Below are 12,633 nucleotides of genomic sequence, written 5' to 3' on the forward strand. Positions count from 1 at the left end.
AAGACAAGCCAAAGATCTTGTGGTCTAGTGGCACCCGTTGTCCCGGTTAACACTGCCACATGGATGATGGGAGGGGGTTTGAGTCTCAGTGGAGGCAACTGTTGACTAGATACTACATTGTAACAGAGTCTCTTTGTGTTCAGTACTTTGAGAAAGTATCTATGAACATATACTACATTGTAACAGAGTCAGTAGTACTCAAGAAAAAATGAAAAAGACAATACATCTTATTCTCATAATTATGCGTACAAAATGAAGATTTAATATTAGAGTTATCTGTTTTTAATTTAATCAATAGATTAAAATGGAAGAAATTTTTTTCAAAAACCTTGCTTCCATCATTTTAATGGTAGTTCATACATGGTCGATTAATAATTTTTGCTCTTCATTAATCGATCAAACATTTTGTTTGGGACATAATTGAAGGTCACCACCGTTGAATTAATATAATTAATCAAGTACAAATTACGAACATTAATCATATGTGATTTGTCACATCCATTTTGTTTTTATATTTATTAACTTAATGTTTGAAATTAATTATGTTCTCATATAATTCTCAAAAAAGAAGTAATCATAATAATATTAATCAATTTGACGATATTACCCCTAGATTTAACACATATTTAACAGAAATTTTAACGCAAAACTATTTGTGGTAAAAAATGAAAACCAGAGAACCATTTGTGGTCGAATTGAAAGTCGAGTACTAAAATGAGTATTAGCCCAATGGTCAGAGGACCATTTATGATGTTAACTCTTAAATTTATAATTTGATTAGTATGTGACACTATTTCACATTCCTAATTACAAAATTAGTTAAAAATTGAATACAATGTATTGTTTCTTTGAAAGATCATATTTTAAAAAATTAAAATACAAGGTACATTTAATTACTTAAATAATTTATTAAAAAAAACACTTGAAATTATACACCATCACTTTTAACTTTTATAAGGTTATATTTTTTTGTGTACGAAATTATATAATTTACCTACCATAGTATATATTTTATTTTGAAATGAACCTACCTTAGTATATATACTTCAATAAATTAGAAAAAATAATTGCGTTTATACGTAGATGAGGAGCTGTCTTTTTCATATTCTGCGCTGTCCTTTTCGTTTACCGTCCCTTTTTTATTTTTTATTTTTATTTTTTTCATTTTTAATTTAATTTTCTTTCTCCTTAATTGCGACTCACTCATCTTTGTTCTACGTCACAAGTATCATACAATTATACCATTTCTCTTTCTTCCTCTCTCTCTCTCTCTCTCTCTCTCTCCCTCCTCCTTCTCCTCCCTCATCCCACAGTGCTGAAAACTTCTGGGAGGAGAGTGGTGGTCCGGCGCTAAGATGGGAGGAGAGAAAGTGAGGGAACCCATGAAGGGGCTAGTAAGTACGTTGCTTGTTTTAGTGATTCTTCTGATACTACTAACTGCGCTGCAATTTCCTTTTACTGTTCTGGGCATCTGAAACGTTATTGTGTGTGTAATCCCCAATGTTGCTAGTGTTGGTTTGGTGTTTGGGTTGTGTGTCAGATTGGAATCATTGTTATTGGTGTTGACTTGGGTGTTTAATCTTGTTTTGTAGTTTCAGCTTCTTCTGTTTGGAGATTTTGAAGTGTTGATTAGTTGATTTGTGTCTGAATTGGTTCTTTTGTGAGTCTTGGTTGAGATTTGGTTGATCTGTTGTCTCATCTGTGTTTTGGTGTGTGGTTTGTGTTCTACATTGTCTTCTGAAGGGGTTGTGATTAGATTCAAGGTTTTCTGAAGATTCTGTGTGTTTGGTTATTTGGTTTTGGGTGTTAATAAGTCAAGATTTTGGGCAGTTTGGGGGATTTAGATTTAGTTTTGCAGTCCTTGAGTAGATAGAGTGGATCTGCTTGTTTGGTTTTACCAGTATTTAGTACAGATTAGCTCAAACATTTCTAAATTTACCATCTTTACAAGATTTAATTGATTTTCTCTCATTTTTACCTAACCCCAAATTAATGCTTGTTGGGTGGGTCAAGTTGTGTCCTTTTGCTTGTGGGTGTTTCCCTACTCCTCTATTAACTTCCAATTTAATTCATATTGGTACTGCTTTTCAGGTAGCTCTGTGCAAGTGGTTCTGCTTTTGCTATTGGCTTTGAATTATGCTGCAGATCATATTGAAGCTCAATATGAGGGAGAATGCCAATTCAATAAGCCTTTGAAACCTAGACCTCACAGTGCATCGGTATTGGACTTTGGGGCTGTGGGCGATGGGAAAACATTAAACTCGGTAGCATTTCAGAATGCTATTTTTTATCTCAAGTCTTTTGCTGATAAGGGTGGGGCTCAGCTCTATGTTCCAGCCGGCAAGTGGTTGACTGGGAGCATCAACCTTACTAGCCACTTGACACTCTTCCTAGAAAAAGATGCCATTATTTTGGGATCAGAGGTTAGCTGGAAAGACGCATTCTTTCTACTTTAATGAAAATACAAGAACATATTCTATGTGATCTGCTGGAACTTCGAATTGCTTCGAGTAGGGAGATGAATCATAGTTCCTCAATGTGCTTAAGTACTTTCTGTTTGCAGGATTACGCTCATTGGGGTATAGTCGATCCCTTACCGTCTTATGGGAGAGGTATTGATGTTCCAGGTGGGAGATATCGAAGCTTGATTACTGGAAATAATTTAACCGATGTTGTGATAACAGGCAAGGAATTTTTGTATTAGGTTTGTTAATTATATTAATGTTTTTATCATGCCAATGGATATTGGTTGTAGCGCTCTCGCACCTCTCATATGCCAATTCATTTTGCAGGAAATAATGGAACGATTGATGGGCAGGGTTCGGTTTGGTGGGAGCAGTTTGAAGCCCATGCCTTGAATTACAGTCGACCAAATCTTGTAGAATTCGTTGGTTCCAGTTATGTTGTTATTTCAAACTTGACCCTTCTGAATGCCCCTGCTTGGAACGTTTTTCCTGCGTACTGCAGGTACTTTGTTTAGATTTCGAAAAACATCGCATGACCTATATTTTGTGGAGTTCTGAGAATCTTTTGTCTTTGCAGTAATGTGACCGTTCAGAACATAACAGTTCAATCCCCAGACAGTTCACCATATACTAATGGCATTGTCCCAGGTTTGTGTATATTTGGAACACTAGAATGATACTAGCTTATTGCGTTCTTCTCAAAAGAATATCTTCTAGTATGAATTTGTTGATGAGAAAGAAACATATTAAATAAATATTGATTTATCTTTCATGCTTGAGCTTAGACCGGCTCCCATAGAAGTGGTCAACTAAACCTATTTGCTGGGCGAAGGCCAGTGAAGGGCCAAGTCCAGCACCCTGCCTCTCGAAAATGTGATGGCGGTATATAAGGAAATAAAGTTGCGCTTTCGCTACTAGCTATAGCTTTTGGTGTAGTGATAAGCGCTTGATCTTAACACTGTTCTTGCTTGGATGTATTTAATTATCATGTATTGTCATAGTGATTATAAAATTCCTTTCAGACTCTTCTGAACACGTCTGCATCGAAAATAGCAACATTAGCATGGGTCATGATGCCATCGTGCTCAAAAGTGGGTGGGATGAGTATGGGATTGCCTATGGGAGACCTGCAGCGAATGTTCACATTCGAGGGGTTCGTTTGCAGTCCAGTGTAGGTGCGGGTATAGCTTTTGGCAGTGAGATGTCCGGTGGCATCTCAAATGTACTCGTGGAGAACCTCTACCTACACGACTCTTTTGCGGGAATTGAGCTGAAGACTGCCAGGGGAAGGGGAGGTTATATCCAGGGTATTCTCGTTTCTAATGTTGCAATGGAGAATGTACGGGTGGCAATAAAGGCTACGGGTTACAGTGACACACATCCAGATGACGAATATGATCCCGAAGCATTCCCATTGGTCAGTGAAATCACGTTTGAAGACATAGTTGGATCAAATATCTCCATAGCTGGAAATTTCACCGGATTATCTGAATCTCCATTTACCTCTATATGCCTGTCCAATATAACCTTCTCCATTTCGCCTGCTGCTTCTGAACCGTGGATATGTTCTAACGTATCTGGTTTCTCTTCAAATGTGTCCCCCGAACCTTGCCCCGAGTTTCATACCCTAATCGCCAATATATCCGCAACTTGCTTCTCCTTTCAGTCCCCGTTCAATCAAGTTGCGGTCTTATAATCCTTCCAAAGAAAAAGAGACATAATTCATTGCCACTGTATAATCTCCCCCCGATTCAGAAGGACAAAATGAGGGTCGATCGGGCAAACAAATTCCTTGAAGAAACTTTACCATTGCAAATGGGTTACTTGTGTACAGCATCAGTTCTTCATTCATGTGTAAGAAAAGTTTTGGTAGTGCAGTGCATTGAGAGATACTTTGCTTCTTTTGGCTGTTTATTTATTTATTTATTTTCTTTTTTTTTTTTTTACCATTAGTCTTACATTTGTAAATTTGGGTATGGGAAGGGAACCACCCAAGATTGTTTGTTATTATATTGGTGCTGAAGGGGTGTTATATTGAAGTGACATTTTGCAATAAAAGTTTTAGCCATTTGATTGAGAATATGCCCACTTCTTCCTTAATTCCATACATGAAAATGATGTTTTCACAATTCCCATTTCAAACTCCTCTGATCTGCAGGGAATTAAAGAAACCAAAGCATGATGAATCAGTAATGGAGTTTTCTTCTTCTGTGTATCTTTATGGAACTGATAATGCCACTGCTGAATAATCATCATGTTTTGCTTGTCCGCCCCCTAAAGAGAAGCCAGGAGAAGACATGAATGATGAGTCAGTCAACTTCTGTAACTCTGCCACTCAACTTTGTCCATTGCTGCATTAACTTACTTTTTATGAATCCTTCAATACCATTTCGAGGTCCGATAGGAGAGGGAAAATCACGATGAATCAGCGACCTATTAGGTTGGTGTAACTCCTGCACTGGGCAAATTGTACCATGGACCAGGACCTACCTTATTGTTGTGGACTCTGATCTAAAATAACCTTCAAATTATGTGTCTGCAATTGACGTATTTTGTACCTGCAGTTAACATGTTATGTACATATATTAATGGAAGACACATAATTTTTGGACCATGGTATAGCAATTGCCCACACTGCAGCTACTAGCACTCGATGATATACCTTTATCCACAATCTATCACCCAGGAACCAAGTGAGCTGTAGTGCGGACTAAATTCCTATTTTCTTTTTATCTAAGCTTGGACCCATAAAAACAGTCTCAAACAACCAATCCACGGGCCATGCTTTAATGGCTACAAATTCTTTCGTCAACCCCATAAACAGAAGATTTGTTTGGTATATATATATATATATATAAAGAGGTTAAAGTAAAAGGGTTCAAAATCATTGAAGTGGTACGGAGTTAACAGTAAGACGTGTATCCCATAAGCATAGAGATATTTAAGCATCCAAAGCTGGGTTTAAGATTCCATATAGTATAATGTACAGAAACATGACAAAAGTCTCCCCAGTAGGGTTGTCCTACAATGAAGATCCAGACAAACAAGGAAGATGCAATTGAATGCCGGGAGAATTGAACTCTTACCGGTCTGAAGAAACTTCCCAAGTTTTATTGTCCTCTCTTCAATCAATTACTTAATAAACAACAGCCAAATAAATAATTTGGCCCTATATAACTATCTTGTGTCTATTTGGTCAACTATTGCTTTCTTTAGCAATTAGCGGTTTTGACTAACGAGAAATGTCAATTCTGACCAGCATATTGTATTAGCTGTTTGTACTTAAGTGTTTAGTAAAAGTAGATATTCAATGTTAGTAGTTAACACTTAAAAAAATTATAAAGATTTATACCACTTGTGTCAATAATACCTAAACTTTTAAAATGAAAGTAATTTATTTTTAGTTGTGATTTGTCGTCACAAGGAGTGGTCCAAAATGAAAAGTTAAATGACAAGCAAGTCAAGCACACAACATGACAACTTTCATAGAAGCTATCCTAGTCTGAATTAATTTTTGAAGAGATATATTGAAATCGAGCAATGTAATTAAAGTAAACAACAACGAAGTTAACAACATTGAAGTTAATAATAATATATAGGAGTAGCGACTTAGACTAAGCTAGCTCTTGCATAGATGCTATAGGGTGTATAAAGAGCATCCTTAGACCTTACTGGTGGAGTTATTTTGCGATTTTTGAGTAATTTTTATAAGTGTGATTATGAAAGAGAAAATGGGATGGGAGGGAAAACAAATAAAACAAATATAATTTTAAAAAAATACTACATAATAAATAAAGTCAGTTGTCAGGGTTATTGCCTTCCACGCAAAATTGTGCGTGTGAAATAAATTAAATGTGGGTCTCACTTCTACCAATAAACTCATCTCTTGCAGATGAACTTTCATCCTTCTCTCTCCTCCATGTGGCATAGCACTGTTCCAAATACCGTACTCTTTAATATTCACTGATATTGATGCTATAAGGATTCGAAATCATGCAATATAATGATCTACCAAGAGTCAAGTGAGAAGCAATAAAAAAAATGCCAATTCTATTCTCATAGTAATTGGATTATTCAATTAACATTAGACTCCATTCTCATGGTAGTTAACACTAAGCTACTTAAAGCACGTATTCCATCAACTACTTAAATGCACTACATACTGTTTGAAAATACACCAAAATGAAATGCATAAATGCACCATACACAAAAAAATGCATTGTGCTTAATGGTGCATTTCTGAACACTTTGTGGTGCATTTGTGTGTACCTAATGATGAATGACCACACGGCTGCACGAGAAGCTCTGTCAATACCGGAACCTAACCCTATATATATATATATATATATATATATATATATATATATATATATATATATATATATAATTTTATTTTATATATATCTTTTTCTGGTAGGAAAACTCAGCTTTCCTTATCAGGTGAACTGTGATGTGAAATGAATAAATTGAATAAAAATAAGTAACATTATTGAAAATTTGATTGACTGAAAAAGACAAAATGGAAGGCATAAGAGAAATTGACATTTTTGCCAATAAACAACAAATATCGTATGCAAACGAGATATGATGAATCCAAAGCACATGCAAAAAAAGTAGCAACTCATTTTCATATTTTCATTTAACTTGTAAATGAACAACTGCATTGTAGTTTTTCTTCTGTATCTATTTCATGCTAGGAGTATGTATTTGATTAGAAAATACTTTAAATTACTTAACTACCTTTTTTTTAAAGGACTTAACTACCTTTTATGCTCACATTACTCTATCTTTCTTTCTCTTTGTATTAGTGGGAGATTGTTGATTATTGCGTAATGCAAAGTGAAGGTTTGCGTTGAAAAGAATAGTATAAATTGACATTTTAAATGATCAATTTGAAATATTAATTTGAGTGAGTCTACATTCAATTTGGATCGACGATCAAAGTGGATTTAGATTTTCTTAGAGTCTTATTTATTTATTTATTTTTATTTTTTAAAACTAGATTAGTTGAATGATGGATTTGATATATTATACGCTCAAAATGAGAAAAGTGGTACTTGAGAAGACTTTTAACTAGTATTTGCCTCATATTAGAAATGGATATGAATTTGCACCAGTATAAATACAATTTAACTTTTTAAAAAAGTTTAAATTGTGTAGCATAGAGATTTTCTCTAGTGCGTATCATATTTATTATGATTAATAATTTGCTAGTTTTCAGAGTTATAATTTGAATTTTAAAATCAATTTTAAATGCTATTGAATTCCATTCCCATATAAATACTTGCTAGTTTTCAAAGTTATAATTTGAATTTTAAAATCAATTTTGAATGCTATTGAATTCCATTATATTTCCATATAAATACCTTGCATTAGCTAACATTTAAAAAATAAAAAATAAAAAATTAGACTCCTAAAAATTCTAATTTTTACATCTACAAACTCTCAACTCTCTAAAATTCTCACATATATTTCCATATAAATACCTTGTATTTGAGTGCTCACATATATGCATTGTGATTCATTGTATCATGAGAAACTAACGCTTCAACACTCCTAGCACCATTGGGAGAAAGCAAATCAATTTTAATAATAGTGCGTGTGCACAAGCCTCGAATTAATTTTGAGCTATATCGTGACTTAATTAATTTTCTAGGTAATTTAATTGTTATGTTTTTAGAGTAACACCAAATATATTAATTAATTTTCTCTACAAAGTTATTCCTATCAATGCATTCTTCATAAATATTTTATTAAAAAAATTAATTTATGAGAAACACCGTACCCATCCGAGTGAAATGAAGGAAAATCTTGCATGTGGAGCCATTATTGTTTAGCCCTTGACTCACACGCGTGCAAGGTGCTGTAGTGAATTTATGTTTTTTACACTTCAATACAATATTTTATCGAATTTTTAAATAGATGATCAACATTGTTACAAAATCAATAGTCTGAATCTTATATAGTGGATTTTAAAGTAGAGAACAAAAATTGATAAATAACGTAACATACAATAGAATAATTTTTGGGATTTAACTTTATTTTAAAATTTGGAAACATTACTATTAAAGTCCTCCAACTTCAACCATCACTTCTTCGAATATCTACAGTCATACACCAAAGGATTCCTTGAAGTATTTTATATTTGGATGGGTATTATTATTTCAGCAATCCAATCAGCGCCACAAAAACAAAACTTCGAATTTCGTAACTTTTCAAGAATTGAAGTTAATGAATGCAAGATTCTTGTTGATTGATATAGCACTATCAAAGCGGGCTGGTCCGTTCCATTGCAAGCTTAATTTTTGGCGGGCTTTTGTGGACTGGCTCGCTAGGCCCACGGATTAGGGCTCACGCAACCCTAATCCGTTCCACGCGGGTTGACAAGCCTTGCGGGCTTTATAAAAAAATTATTTTTATTACATTTTAATATAAATAAATATAATTATTAATTATATATAATTAGATATATATAAAAACTTAGTGTACTTTGTTCGCATGCGAACACAATACACAAGTTTTTATATATATAAATAATTTTAATTTTTTAAAAAAGGGTTGGCCCGTTGGTTAGCCCGAAAGCCGCACGAGCTTCAGGCCTTAGCAGGCCAAGCCCATTAAGCATGCGTTTTCGCGGGTCACCTATTATGTATCCCTAACCCGCTCTATCGCGGGGCGGGTGTGGATCGACCCGCGAATTTTTACCCACTTTGACAGTACTAATTGATACCCATTTAAGAAGTTTAATTTATTTAGGTTTCATGGATGGATTGAAATTTTGCTTTCCACGTAACTAATTATATGAGGTTTGGTTGATGGAATATATTAAATAACCATATTATAGTACATGGAATATATATGAGCTATACAAGGATAATACCAAAAGAAGAAGTACAATTGAAATACAATTCCTATAGAGTACTAATAAGAACAATATTTAAAGAGTTAATACCCAAAATAGTTCTCGACTATATATAATTTTTAAGGAAGTGTATTGTTTTTGTTTAGAAATTAGCTATCTGTCAATGTGTCTGCAGTACATTTTTACGGCCTGAGGAAGGGAATGAGGGAACTGTATCAACTATGCAGAAGAGGGAGAGAAATTAGGACGTATAATTAATAATTAATTTGATAAAAAATAAAATAGAAATAAAATTATCATATTAACCTTGTTTTTAACAGCCAACAAACAAAATACTTAACAAAGGACTAAAGTGGGTAAAACCATTAAAGTCGATGATTAAATAGAATACAAAAAGTCACTTAAGACTAAATTGAGTAAAACCACTATAGTCGATGACTATATTGGGTATTAACTCAATATTTAAATGTAATTAACTATGATATATCAAGTTAATTATTGCCAAATTAAAATTGAAATCAAAACATTAATTCACATAAAATCCATCTTTTCTTCCGGAGATAAACTCCACAGCCCGCAACAATGTCTGCAAGATACCACCAGATCACAGTTTCCCTTGTCTTCCTCGCAATCCTTCCGCCATTAATTTCCTCCGCTCGCGACGGCGATGATTTTCCCTCCGCCTACGAAGTAGTTGAATCCTTCGACTTCCCCGTAGGTATCCTCCCTGTGGGCATCACAGGATACGATATCGATTGGAAGACTGGGAAATTCGATGCTTACCTCAAGGACTCGTGCAGTTTCTCTCTAGAAGGCTCTTATCAACTCAAATATAACTCTAGAATATCCGGCGACATACAAAATGGCCGTATAACGAACCTCAGCGGCGTCAGCGTCAAGGTTTTCTTCTTGTGGTTAAACATCGTGGAGGTTATTCGGAGCGGAGACGATCTTCAATTCTCGGTGGGGATTGCTTCTGCTAGCTTTTCTCTCGATAATTTCGCAGTTTCTCCGCGATGCGGCTGTGGATTGGATTGCAAAAGCCTTGGGAATGAAGATCACGCCGAGATTAGAAGCAACCCTTTTGTCTCTTCAATTTAAGTAAGTTTTTGCTTCTGGGTAATCGGATTGCGGGACTTTTATTCTCGATTCCAGTTTTGAGCTTGCAACTCTGGCATAAAGATGCCACCTTTCTTTCATTGGTTTATCTGTTTCCCTTTTTCTTTACTGTTCATGTCTTTGCATTTTATACATCTAATTCAAAAGGGATTACTGGCTTTTATTTCATTTGTGGTGTGATTACTGTTTGGTGGTTTGTGTTATCAATTGGATGGCTTCTTTCATTGCAACACCCAATATTTTATAGGATATGAATTGGATTCTACACTATTATACAGTTGTTTGCAATGTTAATGCAATGCTACTTTGCAAGTGCTTTGTAGGGGTGGTTAAATACATTGGCAGTAGAGCAGCAAAAGCATACAATGAAATAAGTTTAATCAAACTTTTTCTTTTTTTCTCTTTTTCTACAAAACATTACTTTTTCAAACTGAATCCTGCCCTTTACTATTATATGTCATTGAGTTTAGTGCAAAGGTATAAAAGTGTTGGCAGGATGTAGAAGCACACTGCTATGTCCATAGTAGACACGACATGTTTTACATAACTATAGTAAAGTACTAAAGGATGGCATTTTCTAGCTTTTAGGTTGCTCTATTAGTTAAATGAATAAGCATTGATTCTCTCTTTTTCTTGTATTTATTTATTCTTTGGGTAGAGTTTCAAGTTGGTTATAATGTTAGGGACAGGAACATGTATCGGGAAGTTTTTTCTTGTTGTCTATGTTAACTGCTGAAAATGCTAATCTATCTTAGGGTGTATTTTGTGAACTAGCTCCAACGAGATTGTAAGTTTAAGACCTTGTCCTAAAGGGATCAGGGATGGTTGCAATGCAGGTTTTATAGTTCAAACATATGAGAAATATATGGTTGCTAGCCCATATTGTGGTTTTCTGAAAAGAAAGAAGGGGACACTTGACCATCTTACCATTATAGAACATTGTCCAATCTAAAGTAACCTAAACATTTAAAACCTTGTACAAGCTCTCCCTAGTATCTTGCGCTCTTCATTACTTGCCAATCTCCTAGGATTAAGTTTGATATGATGGATTTTACCAATAGGATGTTGCTTGAACAAGCATGGTCAGGAATCAGGGTGTATCATGAATAGTCTACTACTTCCAAATTTGTCGGGGTGGGGGGTTATTACCTGTCATATTTGTTAGGGAATACTATTTATGTCTTGGAATAATACAGCAGAATTAGTAGCAGTAGGGGAAAGCTCTCTTAATTCCTGCTGATTGAAGTTTTAACTTTGGAAGTAGTCTTGTAGAGTGGAGGTTCTGCATACAGTATATGTCTAACCCAGTGCTCCTTGGAATCATCAACTCGATATTTGTTATCAATAAAAAGGAATTCCTTTTTATTCACATACAACACACTCTCTCAATCATACCCACTTGTTAGAAACATAATCAATCCTACTTCTAATAAGTTCTTTTATAAACAAATCTGCTAATTGATATATGTATTGTACATGTGATGTAGAAATCAATTCCAACTTAATCTTTTTACCTATGAACATTGTTGTAAAAATCAGCCTAGACGGCCGCCTAGGCTTGACTAGGTGCTAGGCACCCCTAGGCCGTGGTGATTTCAGCCCTAGGCTGTTTTTAGTCGACCGACCGACTAACCGGCCGACTAGGCGTCGAGTTGGGCGCCTAACTCAGTCGAGTCAGGCACCTAACTCGACCGAGTCGGTGCCCAACTCAGCCGAGCTGGCACTCAACTTGGCTGAGAGATTTTTTTTTGCCAACTTGGCTCTTCTATATTTTTCCAACCATGTTCTCAACTAACCATCTAACATAGGCATTTGACTAGTTTGAGAACTCTTAACCCTAAGTAGGAAAAAGTTGAGACAATATATTCGAATTACTCGGCTGCCTAGGCATTAGGTGTCCCCGAGCGCCCGATTAGCACCTAGTGCCTTCTGCAACATTCCTATGAAATGCTTATCCACCTCAATGTGTTTGTTCTCTTCATTCAAGGGGAACTGGATTATTGGAAATATGAATATGAATAGTTGTCCAATTGTTGTACCATGGCTCAATGCTCTTATGTGTTTTAATGATAAATTAGTTCAACTATATGGCTCTGTTTTATCCATAACATGATATTTAGATTCTGCACTCGACTTTGCAATCTCACACACTTGACTTCTTGCTCTTTCACAGTACCAAGTGTGTTT

General features: G+C 35.1%; 2 protein-coding genes across 2 annotated transcripts; both read left to right on the top strand.

The window, feature by feature from the left end:
• The first annotated feature begins 1,218 nt into the window (after positions 1-1,218).
• LOC116026237 (probable polygalacturonase) lies at positions 1,219-4,547 on the top strand. Its single transcript, XM_031267718.1, has 6 exons — positions 1,219-1,398; positions 2,092-2,423; positions 2,564-2,684; positions 2,793-2,967; positions 3,043-3,113; positions 3,488-4,547. Exons 1-6 carry the CDS (start codon positions 1,356-1,358, stop codon positions 4,159-4,161), a joined length of 1,416 nt encoding a protein of 471 aa, XP_031123578.1. The 5' UTR covers positions 1,219-1,355; the 3' UTR covers positions 4,162-4,547.
• Positions 4,548-9,868: 5,321 nt separating this feature from the next.
• On the top strand, positions 9,869-10,614 carry LOC116024989. The gene has a single exon (XM_031266040.1). It carries the CDS (start codon positions 9,910-9,912, stop codon positions 10,426-10,428), a length of 519 nt encoding a protein of 172 aa, XP_031121900.1. The 5' UTR covers positions 9,869-9,909; the 3' UTR covers positions 10,429-10,614.
• The last annotated feature ends 2,019 nt before the right edge of the window (positions 10,615-12,633 follow it).

This window comes from Ipomoea triloba, chromosome 7, assembly GCF_003576645.1.
Source record: "Ipomoea triloba cultivar NCNSP0323 chromosome 7, ASM357664v1".
NCBI classification, from domain to species: Eukaryota; Viridiplantae; Streptophyta; class Magnoliopsida; order Solanales; family Convolvulaceae; genus Ipomoea; species Ipomoea triloba.

Coding starts and splice junctions, on each gene's coding strand:
- LOC116024989 (XM_031266040.1), top strand. CDS start 9,910: ATGTCTGCAAGATACCACCAGATCACAGTTTCCCTTGTCTTCCTCGCA.
- LOC116026237 (XM_031267718.1), top strand. CDS start 1,356: ATGGGAGGAGAGAAAGTGAGGGAACCCATGAAGGGGCTAGTAA. Junction 1,399..2,091: donor ACCCATGAAGGGGCTAGTAA/GTACGTTGCTTG, acceptor ACTGCTTTTCAG/GTAGCTCTGTGCAAGTGGTT. Junction 2,685..2,792: donor AACCGATGTTGTGATAACAG/GCAAGGAATTTT, acceptor TTCATTTTGCAG/GAAATAATGGAACGATTGAT.